Genomic DNA, 20,671 nt, shown 5'->3' with positions numbered 1-20,671 from the left:
AGCATTTCACAATGTTGTTTAAGGAAATTCCACTAAGCAGCACAATGTCTCAGCACAGTCTCTCAGCTCAGTGAACAATCTGTGGCACACATTCAATTTGTGGTATAATAATTTATTCTGCAACCTGCCTGGTCAGAAATGCAATCTGCTCATAAGTTATATACTATTCCTTTCCTCAGAAATATATTTACTATTCAGAGTGAATAGATTTAGACTCTGCATTTCTAGAAAAACTTATAAACTTTGGTAAGCATTTCTATTTTGTTCCAACTATTTAATACCTATGAAAGAATCCTCCTTTAGCATTACTATGTTGTCCATCTAAGAGATGTGAGTTTTGTCAGAATAAGTATATACAATTTGTTTGGCTTGGGTCTTTTTCCCTCAGGATGAGCTGAAACTAGCTGTGAAGCAGGGGGCCACCCTACTGACATGCATTAGGGAGCCAGTCACCCGAAGCGCCAACAGCAAACTCAGTCCAGACGAACTGGAAAATGTGGCAACAGTAGAAAGGTCAGTGAAGCTAGATTACCTTGTGCAAGTTGCTAATTTATTCCTAAGAAATGCAAGTGTAATTTAAATGATTTAAATATGCAGGTTATAAATTCCCGCTGGTTCAGCTATTCAGCGTTTATTGGACAGGTAACTCAGAGAAGGGAGTAGCTTTGAGAAAGCTACTTGATTAAACTGTCAAGGCAAGTGCAAACAAGTCCTGAATTTCTTGGTAGTTTTTGGTTGGACCACTAACCACCTGGCTGAAGATGTAATGTGGGATTTACCCCACAACACATACATCCTCCAAACTTCCATGTCTGGCTAGAAAGTGGCATCTGAATCCATGTGAGATGAGAGGGTATGTGCTTGTGCATGTCTGTGGAAACACTGGGTGAGCAACAGATAAAGATGGTACTCTGAAACATACCCCTTCACAGCTGCATGGAGAGGGAGAGAGAAACCCCTATTCCTTCCTACAATGGTAGTTATTACCATAAAGCTTTTAGTCACTGTGTAGAAGTTTCTGCTGTGCCATGTGATGCAGTGGAAAGAGAAATGCCATGCTAGTAGTTCAGTGTGTCTGCATTCACTGAGAACAAAGCTGCCAAAAGTAAAGCTGAGCTGATATTTTTCACTGAATACTTTAAAAGCCTTTAAACAGTCATCCCAAAGGAATTTGCTAATTCATCTTGAATTCGACAGCTAGCTTTGATTAAAAACACGTTTTTCAGGGATAGACTGAAAACAGAACTTTGTTTTTGAGAGGAATAGGAGGGAGCTATTGGTGATTGCCTGAATAACTTGATGATTCCAGCACTCACTGGGCTTGTAGGCAATCAGGCCTGGTCCCCTGCCTGCCCAGACAGTGCCCATCTATTGAAATATAGGATATTCAGAAAAGAATTTATTTTAACTTTTTTTCTGCTTAAACTGTTCTACTTTGTAATATAATTAATAGATCATTGAGAGACTGTGAGAGTGACTCACTAGTCTGGTGTCAGACATTTTACTCAAGATGTATGACACCTTGATACTAATTTATTTGTGAATAAATGTTTCATCATTTACACAAAGTGAAAGAAACAATGTACATGGGAGGCATTATGAGCTTCTAATCTATTGTTTTTAATGGACTGGGAAAAATTATTCAGTCCTTGCCTATTTCTGATGGGCGAAGAAAATGAACAAGTGGTAGAGGTCTGCTTTAAACATTCCTTAAAATAATAATTGCATCATATTCAATCTGTATTAGCCTGGGGTGAATTATATTTGAAGAATTGGGTGGAAGCTAGGGAGAGACAGCTGCCTTTGGCTGCCAGCGCATGTAACAGCTCTGTGTTCCTGTTGCAGGCCAGGAGGCAGGACTGCAAATGCCACAGCGGATCCATGTAGTTGTCACTCAGTCACACTCCTGCCTGTCCCACTGCAAATTTCATTTTCTTTTGCTTAAGGGAAAGTTGACATAGAGCCTTCTTACATAGATGTAGGCTCCCCACCATCTCCCTACCCTGCTTTCTGCCATCAATTGGTGTGACTTAAAATAATGAACTATAGGAAATAAGTAGGTTCTTTTCATTCTAATTTCTTAACAGGTTGTTGGCTCAGTTGGATGAAACAGAAAAGGCTTTTGATCAGTTTTGGACCAAGCATCACCTAAAACTAGAACAATGCCTGCAGCTTCGACACTTTGAACATGATTTTAGAGAGGTATTTCATTTGTTCATTCTGTCTAGCCTTCTCTGGTAAATAAGGTCAAATTTTACCCATACTTAGAGTATACTGGCAATCCAAAAAGGAGGTTGGGAGAGAAGCCCTTCGTTATGAAATCGGAAATGGATATTCAAAATTTAAATTCTTGACAGCTTTCAGATATCTTACAACATTTGAATAAGTCACAGTGAGGAAAGTGCCAGCCTGTTAGGCCAAAATGTGAAACACTGACTTCTTGATAAATCATTTTGCATTTATGTGTGATGTTATCAAATATCACTTCTTCTGTGATGGTAAGTTGCCAATCCCACCAAAGTCCATGGAATACAGTTCAGAAAGCCCAACTGTCAGGCCAGAGGCTGGAGTAACATAGACTCTGGAGTTACAGGTCTTCAAAACTGTGTGGGCCTAAATAGTGAGAAGCAGGGCAACTTTTTGAAGAATAGTTGATTGTTGCTTTATTCCTTGGCTTTCCCATTTTGGAACAAGCTGAAAGACTAACCTTGAGATGCAGACTCTTCTAAAAGATGTAGGTGAATGTTTAAAAGCCATAGGTTTGTTAGAATTTTATGAATATCTTGTGATGGGGTTTTGGGTGGGGGTTTTGGGGGGACGGGTGTTGTTTGTTTGTTTCTTTTATGGTTTTTTTTTGTTGTTATTGGTTTTTAGGTAAAACTGGCATTGGATAATCTCATGGAAGCACAAGCAGGTTTTGCTGACATTGGAGACAGTGTGACTCGAGTGGAGCACCTCCTAAGGGAACAGAAACAACTGGAAGAGAAAGGACAGGTTTGCACTCAATACAGTGTTCTAGCTGCTATAGACGTGATCTTCTAGACACTTCTCTGTCACTGTCCTTACATCACACTTACTCTCGTCTCACAAGTCATTATTTTAAATTGCAAAACTCAGATCCTAATTTCCAGAAGCCAGCGTTGTTCAGACAGAGTAGTTCCAGTTCAATACTTGGAAAGCTAGAATCCAGTTCAAAAATCTAGCCTAACCGGGAAAGGTTAGGTCAATCTTTGGAATCTGAAAAGCTCAGAATACTTAACAGGTTACCTTGGCCAGGTAACTTAAGACCATTCTATTCAGACTCATAGCAGTTTGAGGAACACCCATGCCTTCCAATAAACACCTTTCTTTTCCAGATATTTGGACTTTGTAATTCCATCAGCTGGTCAGCTGTGATATACATCACATTTAGTATTATTAGAAAGCATTGAACAAACGAGTAAATTGAATCAGAGGAGGATGCACATGAACAAATGTAAAAGCTGATGATCATCTTTTTTAAGAATAGGATTAAGAATTAGAAATATTGTGATCTTTGCACAGCTCTTCTGCAGAAGCCTAAAGGAATAAAAGTTATAGTAACATGCATTTTCCTTCCATTGTCCACATCACATAACATATTGATGTGTGCTCTATTCCTGTTAGCCACCTCTGATTTCATTCTATTGTGACTAAGCTTATGAATTGTATGCAGTCAGTAGGATCTGAAGAGTTTTCCAAAATATCTCTTGGAATCAAAAATAAACTAAAGCATTACAAACCTGGCAATTAGTGAGTGAAAAAAATATAGATTTTTTGATTATTGGGAACTTTGCAGGGAAAAAAACTTGTATAATGAATGTCCCCGGTATGTGAGAAAGAAGGCGGCATACACTCACAGAATCATAGTTATCACAGAATGATTAAGGATGGAATAGACCTCTGGAGGTCATCTTGTTCAAGCAGGGCCACCTAGAGCAGGTTGCCCAGGAGGGCAGGTGGTCTAGATGGCATCTTCAAGGAGGGAGACTCCACAACCCCTCTGGGCAACCTGTTCCAATGCTTGGTCACCCTCACAGTAAAAAAGTGTTTTCTGATCTTCAGATGGTACCTCTTGTGTTTCCATATACTCACTGACAACGAAGTTGGTCTTCAATGTAAATATAAAGTAAGACATGTCAGCTAGATTAATATCTCAATCCTTTACCTGCAGGCTACAGCAGGGATTACAGAGATGGTTTGTCTTTATTACACATGTCATTTTAAGATCTAACTTTGGATTTTTTCTCATTAATTTCACAGGAACCTTTGGAGAAGGCCCAGTCTCTAGCTCTCCATGGAGAACAGCTCATCCAAAACAACCATTATGCAGTTGACTCCATTAGACCAAAGTGTGTTGAACTCAGGCGTATTTGTGATGACTTTACCAATGAGACCAAGAAAAAGTATGATATTTTGGGAAAGTCTCTTGAGCTGCATAAGCAGTTAGATAAGGTGAGTGAACCTTCTCAGACAACAGCCCTGGTAAGGTTCTACTGATAATGAATGTTTTTATAAGCTCAGGTAATTTGGATGAAGAGAAAAAGTATTTATTCTTTTTTTTCTCCATTTAATTCAGAAACAGTTACTATAAAAATTGGAGCAGTAGCTTCCCATAATTGTGGTTTTAAAATGATGAAAAGTAGGAAATAAAACTAAGAAAAAATTGAGCTAGACCTAAATTTGAAATGAGAACTGAATGTATTCCGGTGCTTAAAGATGAACAGTATACTGCTTGTTCAGCTGTTTTCACTTTCTGTGATCTAGCTAGAATAGCAAACTAAATGCTTTGCGAATGTGTGCGTGCTATTCCAGCCTTATCTGAAACAGAAATTATCAAAACCCACTTTGGAGTATTTTTAACTGAGTTTTATAGGCCTGAGAAATTTGGGGGAGTTTTGATAAGGTTCAAATACTCATTTCGGTTTTTGGATAATTGTGTGACCGAACACCGAAATGAGGTAGTACAGCTGACAGATTCAATTTGCAGCAACCACAGTAACACTTCCCCTCTTTGCTCAGAATACTATTATTTTACATGTTACTGGACCATCTAAACCATGAGAGCTAAACAGAACTTTCTATTGTTCTATGTATCTAGGTGGGGTGACTTGTGGCCAGGAACTGTTGGGTGCTACTAAGTAACATTCATTCCCTTTAGTGACATGTTAAGGCAAATCCATATTTCATGGAGTAGAAGCAACACTTCAGAACATGGACTGTCAGTAATGATGGAGTCCTTCTTGCCCCATTTTTCTTTAAAGGCAAGCCAATGGTGTGAAGCTGGAATCTACCTCTTAGCTTCCCAAGCTGTGGACAAGTGCCAGTCACAAGAGGGAGCTGAAACTGCACTCGTTGAAATTGAGAAGTTCCTGGTAACAGCTAAGGAACACCAGCTCTCTAACCCGAAGGAGTTCTACAATCAGTTTGACATGATCCTCACCCCCGAAATAAAGGTAAAACCCCTCCGATGTACATGCACTCACTTAGAATTTCAAAATTACCTATTGCCTTGTACATGAGAGTGTACTGGGCTATATATTTTGAGTCTGCTCAGATCTGCCTCTTTCCCTACACCAGAAGGGCACAGAGGTGAGCACTTGGGGCAGTAAGTTTTACTCAGATGAGTAGTCATGGAATACATGTGTAGTTTTCTTCAGAGGAGTGCTAGAAACACTGCGTTAGTCACCTACTCAGTGAAACTGAGATCTGTTTGGAGTGCATGGGCTGGGTTGCATTAAACTGCAGCATGGTATGATCTTCAGCTCTAGTCTGAGTCTGGGTAAGGGAAGTCCTTTCTTAACTTGCTCAGTCCAGCACTGACTACCATCTGTTTCTTCTCTTTTCTTTGCCTAGGCCAATGCCCAAAGAATTCTACAAAAACTAGAAGATGTACAAGAAATGTTTGACAAGAGGCAAGTAAGTCTGAAGAAGCTGGCAGCCAAACAGACCCGGCCAGTACAACCTGTTGCCCCACATCCTGAATCTTCCCCAAAGCGAGCATCACCAAAGATTACCAGACCAGCAGGAGTAGGTAGGCCTTGAACAGCTGCTTTCAGATACACACCAATGTTTTGTCCACATGGTCATGTTTAGTTGTTGTTATCAGAATGGAGACTTGCATTTGATGTTCAATGTCATGTCAGCCTTGTAGGCCCAGCTGCTAAAAATGAATTTGAAATATCTGTCACTCCAAACATATAAACAAGGGTGAATAAAAAGATTCAGGCTTCTCTTCCTAGGTCTAATCTACAGAGTACATTTCTATACTGTTTCTCAGTATGTCTTATATTGCTAATTCTTGAAAACCCAAACCAGGCTAGTCACTGCAAGTATGCAAAGTAAACATGAAAACCTCTTTTACGTTGCATATACTGTAATGTGAATATTTGGCTTTAAAGGGTCGCAATCCCTCAAGATTCAATCAGATACTTGCAAAGGCTAAGGGTTCATTAGTGACACTGACTCGTTTGTGCGATTTTTGCCTTTTCCCTCTACATAACTGTTTATTCACTTTCTAGTGTTGTCCTCTACCAACTGTAAAAGTTGAACATTCCTTCTCTTTGGAATTTACTGAAAGTTCCTGAGTTGAGGTTAGCATGTGCCTTTAACCAAGATAGCTATTTTCTGCAAAAAGAACGTGGGTGAAGCTAATTTGAAACAGTGCATCTTGGAGACCAGCTACCCTATACTTGGTGGCAGGAAGGGGTTGTCCCTCTTCAGCAGAGAGGCTTATAAGAAATTAAAAAATGGAACCTTAGGGTTTTTTAAAAGGGAAACCTTTAGCAAAAAGCCTTGAAAAAAACCTAATTTGCATGAAGAGCATGCAATAAACTTTGCTTTCTCAACAGGAAGATTAGGATGGCCAGTACCCTAACCATTTTGCTTTCTAGGCATATTATCACAAGGTCACACAAATGTCGCTGTTGTTCTCCTCTGCTCCCCAACACTCATCCGTTCTTACCAAGGAGGATCATCATCTTCTTCGAGTTACCATGCTGGTTTGACATCTGTACTTTCCCCCTGCCAGCCATGCTGGCTGTGTTCTTAACATACAGTTGCTACCTGAAGTTTCAGCTTCACTATTGGCTTAAGGCAAGCTGAGACCACAATGCCTTTGAAGAGGTCCTGCTCTGCTACCCACACATTCTCCAGCAATGTGTCCCCCTCTTGTACTGTGGTTGGCAGTCAGTTAGCTGTATGAGTTGTGATTTACCTTGGAAACTCAATGAACTGACTGCAAAAATGTAGTAGTTACTTTTCCATTGCATGAGTAACAAAAATGCGGGGAGGTCTGGAGATCACATAGCCCAATCACCTGCTCAAAGCAGCGCTAACTTCAAAGTTGATCAGATTGTTCACTGCATGCCCACTAGTGCTGAAGCAAAGGAAGTTGCAGAAAAATGGGGTTATGGGGTCAGTAGGTCAGAGCTAGTTAGTCCCTGTTAGTGGTAGTACAGTTTTAGAATGGCTTTCACCTATTGTGAAACTGTGTCTTCAGGCTAAAAGCTAGTCTTGCATTTCTTTTTATACATGCAGTCTCTGATTGTGTTTCATGAACTTTTTTCTTGTTATTTTAGAGCACTTGTAGGTTTTTTTAATTAAACTTTTGATGTAGATAGAACCTTAAAGAATAGTCACTACTATATAAATGGCAATGCTTTAAGTTTTGATTCTTGTTCATACAGCCAATCCAATACTATTAGCTCTTTCACAGAGAATCACGAGATACTCCCTTGCTCTGACCCTTGTATTGCAGTTCAGTGTTATACAACACAATACAGGATAACTGTGTGACAAGGATTAGACTCTGATGTCCCATTGCAACTTAATAGGTAGATGAAATTTATTTTAAAGTGTTACTCCAGTTGTTCTCTGAGGCAATGCAAAGTGCAACCCAGTCCTGTTCAGACATTGATAAGTAGACTGTAGTATCTCATTCAAATTCTTTGTGCCTGAAGATGATTGACTTAGTGTACCTCTGTACAAAGAAACAGAAGTCCCTGACTATCTACAGCTTATCCTGCGGCTCAAAAACAGTTACTTTAACTGCTGTGAATAGTACATGTATATTTACATATATTGTGTAATGGCAACCTTTGGGTATTACCCAATTGTCCACTACAAAGAGTTATACTTTGAATTTCCTGAGTGCCCTTTCCCTCAGAATGCCAAAGCACTTGGCAACTATTGGTAAGTATTTTAACCTCTTTTTTTCAGAAAGAAAACTGAAGCACAGATAAACTGAGTGATTCAGCAAGGGGTTTCACAGTCTGAGTCTGAAATGTGGCTGAGAATAGAAACAGGAACACTAAGTCCTATTCCAACCCATGAAAATGAGGCTGTGAAATTCTGCTCTTCTTGAAGCTACTCTCTTTTGGACTTTCCTCTGTGCCCTTTCTTCACATTTACAGGATCAATACAGTATCAGCATTTATTTATGGGGAGAATTTATTGAGCACCATCTTGGAAAAATGAGAGGCTAAGAGCACCTTCTTGAAACAGATATTGTAACTTGTTGTTATTTGTTACCCAGGACATACGTGAATATTTCTAAAAGTTGCAAAATAGAATATGGCAACAGGAAAATACCATATTCCTAGGCTGTGTAAATACAAAGGCAGGCAAAGGCAATAAAATGTGGTAAACAGAAATAGAAGACCAGAAAGAAAGGCTTTTGTCCCCAGGCAGCAGATGTAACAATACCATGGCAGCATTGCAATGGTTGTGAAAGGAAAAAAAGTTACGTTCGTTCCAGAATAGATTTTGTTTTGTTTTGTTTTCACTTGCTGACTATCCATTTCCCTAACAAGGAGTGGTAGGGAAAATTCAATGCGATTCAGGGTGCTAATGGAAAAATCTTAACAGATGTGAAGGCTCAGGCATGAAATACTCCATTATTGTAACTGTGAGACTCTTCATTTTACATGGATATATACATAGGTACATACAGGCAGAGCTGATACCATGTATGAGAGAAGGGGCAGATTTCTGTCAGGGAAACGACTGTGACAGTTTCTAATGTCTATGTCCTTATGGTCTCTGGTGACTCTTGGCAATGTCTTAGCTTACTGAAGATCCAGAAAGGCAGTTCAGAGCTGCACTGTTAACTTTCCCTCACTCAATGCTTTTCTGTGGGTCTGGAAATTCTGAAACAAAATTTTAAATTCATCCCATTTTTGCTTGAAGCTTTCGGTTTCACAAATGAGCTTGTAAATTTCGCAAGGACAGGCCTGTTCAATGTTGAAAAACTAGTACTGGAATTATCAAAAGTCTATGCCAGCTGGACTTGGTGCACATTTTAGCTGTGGGAATCTGCTTAAATACTATTCACAGATTAACCCAGAAAAGGCAGAAAACCCTCTGCTGACCCTTTTATAATAAATGCCTTGAAAATATTTTAGTAGTATATATGACATCTTATTTCACGGAGAATTCTGTTTACTCCCAGTGGAAACTGCTTGAATACTGCTAATGGCTAAGCTTGTGCCTCTATGTGTTGGGAGGAGAAAAGTGGCATTTGATGGGGAAATTCCTTTGCTCTAGTTCACTTCTGAGGGCATCATTTTTGATGATTTGACTACATATTTGTGGTCTGTGTTTCTGTAAGAAACTCCTTAGCTGGAAAGAATAGGGATAGGTCCACAAAGTCAAACCATGCAGGCTCGTATTGCCCATAGGCTGTCAGGCACAGTGGGATAAGCCACAGAACTGTAAAGGATAATATAAACTATTAGGAATGACTGTAGTTATCATTTCTCTATTTAAATTTGCTTGTAATTCTCCCAAACTCTAACTCTCTGAAATGAAAGTTTCCCAAAGGCTATCTTCTTCAGTCTGACACTTTTTTGGAAAACCTCAGTAAAAAAATGATTTGGCCATCTCAGTGAATAAGGCTAGGGAAATTGTCTTGCTTTAGTTACCTTTGTGGCAAGAGCTGGAACATGGCAGTACAAAATAGTTTTGTCCCTTCCTAGAGTGTCCAGATTTAGCAGAATTATAAGCACTTGGGAAAAAAAAAAATCTCAGTTCATACATGTTTGTTGTGCATGAACTTGCTACAGTTTGGCTCCTATAGTCTCATTTCCTTTGTTGTCAGCAAAAATCTTTGGAACCCAGAAACAATATATGTTTCTTATCCCCTGCATTGCTTGTTTCCTTACAGTATGATCTTGCAGCAGCTTAAGCCTTTCTTAATGCAGAGCTGTCACAGTCTCCCTTTCTCCTCTCCTCTTTGCCCAGCACAGCAGTCTGTTTGTGACTCTGCTTTCCCTCAGTAGTTATAGTCACATAACTAATGGGAACCAAGGAGGGAACTGAAAACTGTCACTGGGGGGGGGGGGGGGCTTGTTTTGTTTTGGCTGGTTCAGCTCCTCATCATCCAGTTCCATGAACAGCAGTACTGACAAAAAAGCAGACGGAAGTGTGTGGCCAAAGGTTGGGAGGAAAGGGAGAACTGTACCAGACTCAGTTCAGATGGGTTTCAACTGTTCTGGAGTTACCTCTGAAACTGTAACTATTACTGCTGCTTTTATTCCTGCTGACGTTGGAAAGAGAAGCTGGTGCTGTAGGTGTAAACATTTCAACCCTGTTAAAAACCCATGTGGGTGTTACTGTGATTCAACTTAGTGCAATTTGGGGGGTTTTGTTTTTAATAACTTGTGCAACTACATAAAGAAATCTACATTGAAAGAGCAGTGAAAGACTGATATCAGAATTACTGGGCAGGGCATGTGCTCTTGAACATGTGAAGTGGCACATAATATTCAGTAATCTGAAAATTCAGTTCTAAAAATGTCAAGTTGGTCTCCCAAAGTAGTGTATTCTCTTTTGCTCTTTATCTATGAAACTCAGAGACCTCAGTGTGGTTGATAACAGCCTGTTACCTGTGAGAAGTGTTGTGAAAACAGCTCAGTAAATATTTATGAAGCACTTGAATTGTAAAAAATGACTATTAGAAAAAAGAGTTATATTCAGAGCAGGGATTGAAATAGCATATGGGTAGTAAGGCTCTGGGCCTCCACTGAGACATACAGATAAATCAAAATAGTGAATAGCTGCTGATGATTTAAGTGGTTTTGATTCCATGCACCGAATGAGGCAAGGATTCTTAGAGGAGGGTGGACCAAGATGCCTTAGCAGCAAAGGGACAAAATTAGGGTTGCACATGTAGCTTTGCTTCTGGCATCTCCTGTCTTCTAAATGCTATAAAATATTCACCTAGGGATTTCTCTATGTGCAACATAAATGTGAAATACAGGAGCAGAGATGTCAAAATTTCCGTGAGCTCATTAAGCAAATAACATGTTTAACAGCACATTGCACAGACAAAATCCACAACTCGCCCTACAAGCGTCTTAGAACGCCAACTTGGAACATGAAATTCATATGGGAGAACACAGCTGGAGCTTTTTCAGTTCTTTAAATAATAAAATTTAAACTGTTTCCTTCTCAGTTAAATGTGTATGACTGCTCATTGGATCCATTCCAGCGTTCCTCAGTCACTAATGCATAACACTTACTAACTAATAACATCTGGATAGCCAACAGAAGAAGAATGTCTTGTAAGAGTCTGGGGATGTGTGCAGGAGAAGTGAGGCTGCAGAGAGATTAGCTGACTCAGAAAAGACAGTGCATGTGATTTTCATTAATGGTTTTGGGAAACCACCAGTTTCTATAGTTCAAGATATTTCTATAAACTATGTAGAGAAAAGGAGAAGATGCTTTCAATTTTGCAGCTGTAGGGCTGCTATCACACTTGGGCAAGTGAGGAAACCAAGTAGTGTGTCTCCTTGTAGAATAATATTCCACATACAGGGGCCTTGCTCTATGCTTCTTATACAGACAGATTTTCAGGGGGCTTGACAGCAATTTCGCTGGAGCAAAGAAGTATAGATTATATTGCCTAAGAATGGCTTTCTTTATTAGGCCATTAAATGATAAACCTTAGATGCTCTGGTTTTTCTTTAGCTGCCTAAGCAAGCTGTTTTTTCATCACCAGCATTCAAAACAACTAAGTCATTAAATTATCTTCAAAGCCCCAATAAACAGTTTAGCAGACTAGTTGTTTCCATGCCTGTTCTTGCCAAAGGACTTTGATTCTGCTGTAGGTGATTAGTGAGAACACACAAACTCTCCCACAGAAAACAGATGGGGAAGCATGTGGTTGGGAAATTCACACAAGACCTGAACGTAAAGCATGGTACTTATTTGAGGGGAGCTTTGAATGTCTTAAAAATACTGGGTGTGTGTCATAACCCTTGACTACAGAGTCTGTGTCTCTTCCTAGCTAAAGAGCAAATTTGAGGCCAGTTACCCAGATGGACTCATCTAGTTGTCTCTGAGTACCTGGGAGCTGCACACAGTTCTGTTTGTGCCTCACTGTGTGATGCAGCCCCCCACAGTGAGAGATGAATGCCTGAGAGATGGTGCCTGTACCCTGCCATGCAGGAGCAGTGTGGGGAAATGGGTGAAACCGCAGCCTTTCGTGACAAGCAGCACAGCAAGTTGTTCTCACTGAATTTATTTCTGTCCTGGAGTGGTGGAGAGACTGCAAAGCAACACTGAGCACACGAGTCTATGTCCTTTCCTAGCAGCTTTAGGGATGGTACAGCCCATATTACCATTTGCTATAGGCTAGGTAATAAAACAGTAATCCCATATTTATCACACAACTTGCTCATAAAATTAAGTAGTACTGAAGCCCCATAGAAGAACAGTGGTGCTCCAGGTGAATGCAAGTGATAGACCCAAACCTTGCTTTACTGTAAATATCATTGCAATAAAAAGTTTACCTCTGCATACAATGCCCTTTAACAATACTTGCTTTAAAAGCAGAATCAAGCAATTTAAAATATTAATGAGTTCAAAATGAAATCTTCATTACTCGTTGTCCAGGGAAGTACAGTGAAACAATAGGATGAAAACAACCTTGAAACCATGCAGACCTTAGACTGTTTATAGTTATAGTTTTCCTTTGTTCCTGTGCCTTTGTTCTTTCAGTAGGCAGTCAAACACTGTAACTTTCAGCTTCCTCAGCAGTACAGTACAGTAATGACCTTGAAACAGCCAACTATACTGAATTTTATAAGGGACTTCCTCTTATAAAATATTTCCATTTCTACAGTAATTAGTGCAGTAATAATTGGCAGGTATTTGGGCTGTTTCTTTCTAAATTGCTCCAGAAACTACTTATATGTAGTAACATGCAGCCTCTGAATACGGGCCAGTCAGTAACTCAAAAGTACTCTGGAGCATAACTGAAAACAGATTGCTTCCTGTTTTCAATTCATTTCTGGGTCAAATTTGAAGGGGAAAGTTTGCTGTGTCAATCTGAATCAAATTCACCCCTGAAATACAAGCAGCTGGATTTGACTGCTTTCTTATCTTGTATCTGCCTCCTTCTTTCTGAAATACATCATACTGATGAAGCCAAGACTAAGCTAGTAAACTGACCTGAGTAATTTGCTGCTGGATCAAGGATCATCTGTACTTGGGCTTTTTGTGAATGTGTAATTTTTTACTTAAACTCTCCAGTGCTGTCTTTCCTGGATCATCCTGAGCTGTCTGAGTTTGTAAGTTGTGATCCAGACATCAAAGTCATAACTGATTTCCACGTTTTCTGCCAACTGCTTTCAGCCAGGATTTTCATACCAGTATCAACCATCCCTTCAAGATAGAAAGTTTTCTGATTAATGAATAGGTTGAACAACTTGGTATTGCTGACTATGCTGTTTTAAGCAAAAGTTCTCATGTTTCCTGAAGTTATTTCCTTTGCTTCCATTCCTTTTAATAACACATCCAGTATATATAAAACTTGGGAATTAACTTTGTAGAGCAATCCAATGGACTGAACTCAGATTTAGATAGGGTAACTGGACATTGGCAGCATATCTAGGGTATTCAGGAGTGGCTGGTAAGCATGTGGGGAAATGTATGAAACAATGTCTTGGTTTTCTTTAATTGAATCAGGATTTTTGTGATCAAGTCCTAGATTTTTTTTTTTTTTTTTAAATGCTGATTTCTCAAGGTATAAATAGGATGTAGTTGGGAGAGGCTCCAGGAGAGAATATTGTTCAGAGTGATAGGTATGAGCACAGCCCATGTCTTGTCAAGATGGTGGTAGATGAGAATTTAAAGCTAAATAGAATCTTCAGGATGCATTACTATGGAAAAGAATGAATTTGCTGTTGCTTATAACCAGTTTGCTCAGGGATTCATGGGGAAAAACATAAAAGGGCCTATTTGAAAATTTGTCAAATAGTTGATGAATGTTGGTATTCTGGTTTTGCCAACAGTAGAAATCATCCTCCCTACAGATTAGAAAGGTATGAAGAACGTTGACAATAAGGACAAATAGCTTATATTTGCTGCGTGTTGCCTTTTTTTTTTTTTTCCCCTCTTGGCTTCAAAATGTCAGTACACCATTTTTGGGGTGAAATAAAAATACCTTTGAGAGAACCATTACTATTTCATTGAAACCTTTCTTGGGGATGGGAAAAAGTCATCTGATGAAAGTAGTGCTCAAAATCAAAACAAATCCCCTGCTGTATATTCTGAAAGAGAGTGATGGAAGAACCAAATAGAGTCGACATTTGCATTTCAGCTCAGTCCTGGGAACCATAAGAATCTTCTACTGGTCAATTATTGCTGCTGGTGGCTGCCAGACTTCACTGTTCCATTGAAGAAACTTTCTAATATGGAGTCATTGTGAGGAAGTAATAGGCATGAAATGGACATTGCCAAGTCCTCATGTCATTCAGCATGGGATAAAACCAGGAAGATTTAGGAAAGAGCTGGAGAGAAGCTGCTTTAATTAATTCTCTTCCCAGCTGCATGATAAGGCAGTTGAAAAGACACAGTGTAGAAGAAATGTCAGCTTTTGTTATTATTGTCTATGAAACTGCTATGTTGTCTTTTTAACTGCATATAATTTGGGATATTTCTATGCTTTTTTTTTTTTGCCCTTTTTTTTGCTACATTAAAAGAAGAATTTAATGACAAGGGCATTTGAAAATTTGTTAGTGTGTTCTTTTAAAAAAAGTGTTCTGTCCTCTTTGTCCTGGTTTTAGCAGGATAGAGTTAATTTTCTCCTTACAGTACACTGTGGTTTGGATTTAGCGTGAGAATAATGTTGATAACGCACAGATGTTTTAGTTGTTGCTAAGTAGCACTTACCCCAAGTTAAGGATTTTTCAGTTTCCCATGCTCTGCCAATGAGCAGGTACACAACAAGCTGGGAGAGAATGGGGCCAGGACAGCTGACCCTAACTAGCCAAAGGGATATTCCATACCATAGGACATCATGCTCAGTATATAAACTGGGGGGAGTTGGCTGGGAGGGGCTGATCACTGCTTGGGCATGGGTCAGTGGGTGGTGAGCAATTGCATTGTGCATCACTTTGTGGGGGAGGGGTTATTTTTTTCTTTTTTTAAATATTCCTTTTAATTATTATATTTTTTATTATTATTGTTAGTATTACATTTTATTTTACTATAGTTATTAAATTGTTCTTAACTCAATCCATGAGTTTTAATTTTTTTTTTTTCCTGATTCTCCTCCCCATCCCACTGCAGGGGTGGGAGGAACGAGCAAGCGGCTGTGTGGTGTCTAGTTGCTGGCTGAGCTTAAACCATGCCACTCTCCTACATAAAGCTTTTGATACTATATACTCCTCATTCAAAGAAGTCTGCATCTTTTTTTATTGCATCCCTCAGCTTCTCCCAGAGAAGTTCTTTGTGACCACCAAGACTCTCAGTGCCTCAAAACGTTAAACTTGATGAAACCATCTTAAACAGAATGTTATCAGATGCATTTGAAAACACCAGCTTTTATTTTTAGAGAAGTTCTTGTTTAATTAGAAAGTTTTCCCACAATAAAACTGAAAAGGACTTAATCTCAGAATTGCAACAATTTTGTTCATTGTTGCCTGACCCAGATTCTCTCATCATTTTGTCTGGTATTCATATTTGTTTTTACCATGACATGCATGGTTGCCTGTATCAATTCAGCAACTAAGGAGAGCACTGTTTGCCTTGTACTTCTATAGCAGGCACTGTGAATTCATTATCAATTTAAAACAAAGATACAAACTGTAACAGAGAGATTCCTTTCTCCTCAAGTGAAATGTATGATTCCCCTTCTCATAGTTTGTTCTAAACCTTTTCCTTGGACAGCAGTCTCAAGGTAAGTGGTTATGTTGTTAAGAATGATTTTCTAGTAGCATTAGACAACTGTCAACTGTGGTTTACAGAGCCTGCAAGGCCCAACAAACCTGACACAACAGAGCATATTCTGAAACATTTTCCTCAGATTCACTGTCATTACATACATGGTCACAGTGACTCGTTGAACACCTTCTCTTTTGAGACTTGTTCATGTAATGAAACCTTACAGGGAAGAATTCTTTCTAATCTGATACTAGAAAACCATTACCAGAACCAAAATTTCCTTTCTTTGGGAACCCACACAAGTAACAACACCTGAGCTGAAAAACTATGCAAGTGAAAATTACCCAACTGTTGATACAGCTGGCTAACATTTACCTGTGCTACCCTGAAGATGGTTGCCAGGGAGGAAGCCAAATCAAAGCAGTCATTACAGCGTGGAGCTGTAGGTGCCAATTTGAGACACAGCAGAGCACCAAACAATGCAGCCCATCCCTTGTGCCAGCTGGTCCTTCACCACTCCAGCCACAATTCATTCTCTAAGCCAGGTCTCAGTTACCACTGATGTGACAGGATCTTTGCTCATTGCTTTTCTGAGGATGTAGGATTTCAACTTTTAGCACACATTTTCTAATGTTACTTTCTTTTTGACTCCTTCAGCTACCAACAGGAGGTCCACAGAAATTTCCTGCCCTCCAAAGACCATTTCTGAAGTAGAGTTATCAAAAAAGAAAAACATTAAGAAGACTAAAGGTGGAATTAAGGTAGGCATATCTGTGTTTTAGGGACATCCCATATTGTGAGAGAACTCAAACCAATATATACGTTTACATACTTGGAATTAAAAAATTGAACATTTAGAAGTTAATTCTCTGCTAAGCTTTTTTTTTTTTTTTTTTTACAGTTCATGTTGCAGTTTGACAGTTACTCAGATGACAGTGTTAAAGATTTATGCTCATGCACATGGAAAAACAAGTTACACTGAAGTAGAAATCACTTTCAATGAATGAAAGGGGAAATGTGAAGGGAATGTCCAACAATAATACATTAAAGTGCATCCAAAGTTTCTGTCTTTCCTTATAGCATAAGAACTATTTTGTTTCTAAAACTGGAATCTTATTCCAGCTCCTCTGAAGTTGTGTTACGTTCAGGGTTTTACAAAGTTATATATTTTTTCCTCATTTAAGTATTTTCTAAGGGTAGTTTCTACACAAAGGAGGAAAGACTAGACATTTAATACTTAGAAATAAACCAACCAACAACCAAAGAAAAATTCCACTGTTACCTGTTGCTGCATGGGCAAGTAAGGTTCAGGGAAATGTATTTTGCTTTTGTGTCTCTATGATGAAATTTGTTGCATTATTTTTTCTGCAGCAAGATTCTGTTTAGGACTCTTTGGACATCCTTATCCTTTCCACCCTATTCCTAAGCCTGACAGCATTTAAGAATCCCGCCCTGACAGTAGGGAGTCTTTTGTTTGAGCTGTAGAGACTGACTGGGATAACAAGCTATCAAGACAGTGTTTGGCCGTCCTTGAGTATTTTAAGACTGAAAGCAGTAGGATCCAGAAACTTCATTCATCTGCAACTCTTGTAACTAAGATGAACAGCAGCTGCATCCTGAAACTTCTCATTTGCCCAAGCTAGCTGAAAAATGGCCACTTTTAGAGACCAGACTTCTTTTCTTCCTCATTTGTCTTATTTAAAATGTTTGGGTTTAGATGAGGTAAATATACCTGTAAGAGAGAGGAAGAGTACCACTGAAGTTGTGCACAGACCATTCGGAATACAAGTGCTATGTAACTTTGCCAATATCCTCTTTAAAGTTTACCAAAAATAAGACAAATCAAATCATATGCAGTGCCATTCACTCACAACCTTTTAAATAATAACATCCCTTTGCCATAACTTTCCTGCATCTTCCTTGCATTAAGATTCACATTATTAGCTCTTTAGGGCAGCATATCATTAGAATGGTAAAAATGCAATTTAAGGTATGCTTTGAGAAAGAAAAAAAATAAGAGCAGGCCCTGAATGTGTTGAGGGAAATAATACAACTAATAGCCAAAACGAATAGCAGAAGAAGTTGGGTAATGTGGGAGAGAGGTATGATCTTGATTTGGTTGCCCCATGAAAGTGTGATAAAACCAGCAAGTAGCCTTTTTCACACTGTTCAGCAGTTTGGGGGCAGAAGAGGAAGGGAATAAGCTTTGACAGTACATCTCTGGGGAAAAGAAATACCCCAACCTAAAATGGGTTATATACCAGGGAAAGGACATGACACACTAGCCCCTGCAGTTGCAGCTGTTAAGTTTTTCATAGTTCATTAGTTATTTTAAAGGCGATTTTTACAGGTGAACTCTATATAAGAGCATATCCAATAACAGAGATCACATTTTATGATAAAAGTTCTCTGGGTGTTTTCCAGCTTAATCCACTACTATCGAAGGTATTCTTAAAATAAGCATTTTGGATTTTCTGATTTTTAATGAGTAATTCACAGGACAAAATTCATACATCAGTACTTCTTACACCAGTAACAGCCACACACGGATGTGCTACTTTGGCATAAATATCCAAAAAACAGTTTAATCTTGTTAGTGCAGAAACTCCACACCAATCAGAACTACTTGTTTTGGGGTTTTGTTAATTTGGTTTTTTTCAGGGGGGATAGGAATATTTAGAGGGGGGAAGGGGAAGAATAGTGTTACCCCGAGGCATGAAAAGCTAAAAATATATCAAGTGTCTACCTGGCACAATTCTATTATTTAACTTTTGATATAATGCAAGCTACTTCAACCCAACTCTTCGGTTATCTGTATCCCTGACTTACTCATACATTTGACCTTTATTTCCCTAAAGCTGAAAAGCAAAAATTAAAGTGCAGTCCATTTTCTGAAATGGCCAAAACAGCCTACAACTTCAGTAATAAGCACAGAATAAAATCTAGTTATCAGCAGAAATATACAGCTGGTCTCACCTTTGTCTAAACTCACAAAGTAACTTTGGAATTAGTCTTATGCTAATCAGTCTTACTCTCTACAGTAAGGCAGGTAATCAGTTGCATTCCTCCCACATAGTCAGGTATATGCAACAACATGGTACAGGCTTTATAAAGACAACCATTCATTTTTAAATGTACTTTCCAAGACTACAGTGCAAGTTATGCCCCCCTCCTTCCCTCCCATTGTTGCTATAAAATGTTTGTATTTTATTTGTTCTGATAATACTTCAGGTGAGGACAGTTTATTAATGGATTCTATCATCATCACCAACCAGCTAAATAATTTAGCTATACAGAATATAAGACAAGCCACTGCTTTTTTCCTCAGAATCAGTCCTTAAAAACAGAAGTACTCAGGAACTTAAAGACTCTACTGGAGTTTGGATTAACTGCAAACTCAGCAGCTGAGTTTTGCTGAATTCGAAGAGATTGCCTTTCAGTAAGCCCAAGTAATGCTTGGTACTTTTAAAGCTGCAGGCAAAAAGGGGAACAAGCCTGCTTAAAACTTGCCTGGAGCCCACTTGAAATGATCCAACTCTGCAAGACTGGACAAGGAATTAGGTTAATGTTTATCAAACTATTATGTAAAAAGCCTCAGTCTGTTTCAACCTGGGGACAGCCCTTGCACATGTATACTGTGCTCAGTATTTGAGGGTGTATGTTGTCTTACATAATGCTGCTACAAGTACTAGTACTTCTCAGAGGCACAGGAAAGATTCCCTAGACTTCTCCAAATGGCGCTGAACAAAGAACTCTGAAAACATGAAGTCTTTGGGTTGGCTTCAGGCAGGAAACAAAGAAATAGTATTTCAGAGTCTAAGGAACACACTGCTATGCCTGTAATTATCTAAATAAAGAGATCATTCACCTTCTACGGTGGAATATATAAAGACTGCCTGCAGTCAAGAATGCCGTCCATGCCAATACTGAGTAAGGAAATAGAAAAATAGAGAGAGGAGGTATTCTTGATTTACAACTTGTACATCTAGAATTCAATTATTTTAACTTGTCCAGTTACTTACTAGACTAGGTAGGATCTGGTTTTTATACTTTTAAAGAGTTAAAGTTCTCTAAATAAAAGCATCAGCAATTAAGTATTTTCACTTTTAATGTGTCCTTCTTACTCAGATTGAAGTGATGCATGAAGCTAGTCAAGGAGGATCTAGCAGAGTCCTGGTGATGAGTGAAAGTGATGAGAACTTGTCAACAAGGAGGAGGTAAGGCTACACACATGAGACAGGATCATTTTTTTGTTCTTAGAATGCAAATAACTGCATTTATGGTACATTCACTACAACTTTTTTGAAGTTCAAGATTAATAATTAGATATAATCAAGTCACTGAAATGTTTATAGCCATGGATTTATACACAGTCTATCAGCTGGAAAAGCAAGCAAGATTTATCTTTTGGTTTTGGTTGGGGGCTTGGGCTATTTTTTGCAATTTTTTTTCTTAGAAGCATTAGTTACATGATATGAGAAAA

At 38.8% G+C, this 20,671-nt stretch overlaps 1 protein-coding gene across 16 annotated transcripts in view; it reads left to right on the top strand.

Annotated features, from left to right (window-relative positions):
* MCF2L2 (MCF.2 cell line derived transforming sequence-like 2) overlaps positions 1 to 20,671 on the top strand; it is a 188,637-nt gene that overhangs the window by 72,649 nt on the left and 95,317 nt on the right. For all 16 annotated transcript variants that reach the window (XM_030027109.1, XM_030027096.1, XM_030027094.1 and 13 more), the window contains exons 8-15: positions 389 to 513; positions 2,088 to 2,202; positions 2,875 to 2,994; positions 4,282 to 4,473; positions 5,283 to 5,474; positions 5,875 to 6,052; positions 16,846 to 16,949; positions 20,317 to 20,405. In XM_030027109.1, the coding sequence (XP_029882969.1) occupies positions 389 to 513; positions 2,088 to 2,202; positions 2,875 to 2,994; positions 4,282 to 4,473; positions 5,283 to 5,474; positions 5,875 to 6,052; positions 16,846 to 16,949; positions 20,317 to 20,405 (1,115 nt within the window). The remainder of the gene's footprint in view (positions 1 to 388; positions 514 to 2,087; positions 2,203 to 2,874; positions 2,995 to 4,281; positions 4,474 to 5,282; positions 5,475 to 5,874; positions 6,053 to 16,845; positions 16,950 to 20,316; positions 20,406 to 20,671) is intronic.

The sequence above is a fragment of the Aquila chrysaetos genome, chromosome 10 (assembly GCF_900496995.4).
Source record: "Aquila chrysaetos chrysaetos chromosome 10, bAquChr1.4, whole genome shotgun sequence".
Classification (NCBI taxonomy): domain Eukaryota; kingdom Metazoa; phylum Chordata; class Aves; order Accipitriformes; family Accipitridae; genus Aquila; species Aquila chrysaetos.
Note: the sequence above shows the minus strand (reverse complement) of the source record. Positions and strands in the feature narration are given on the sequence as shown.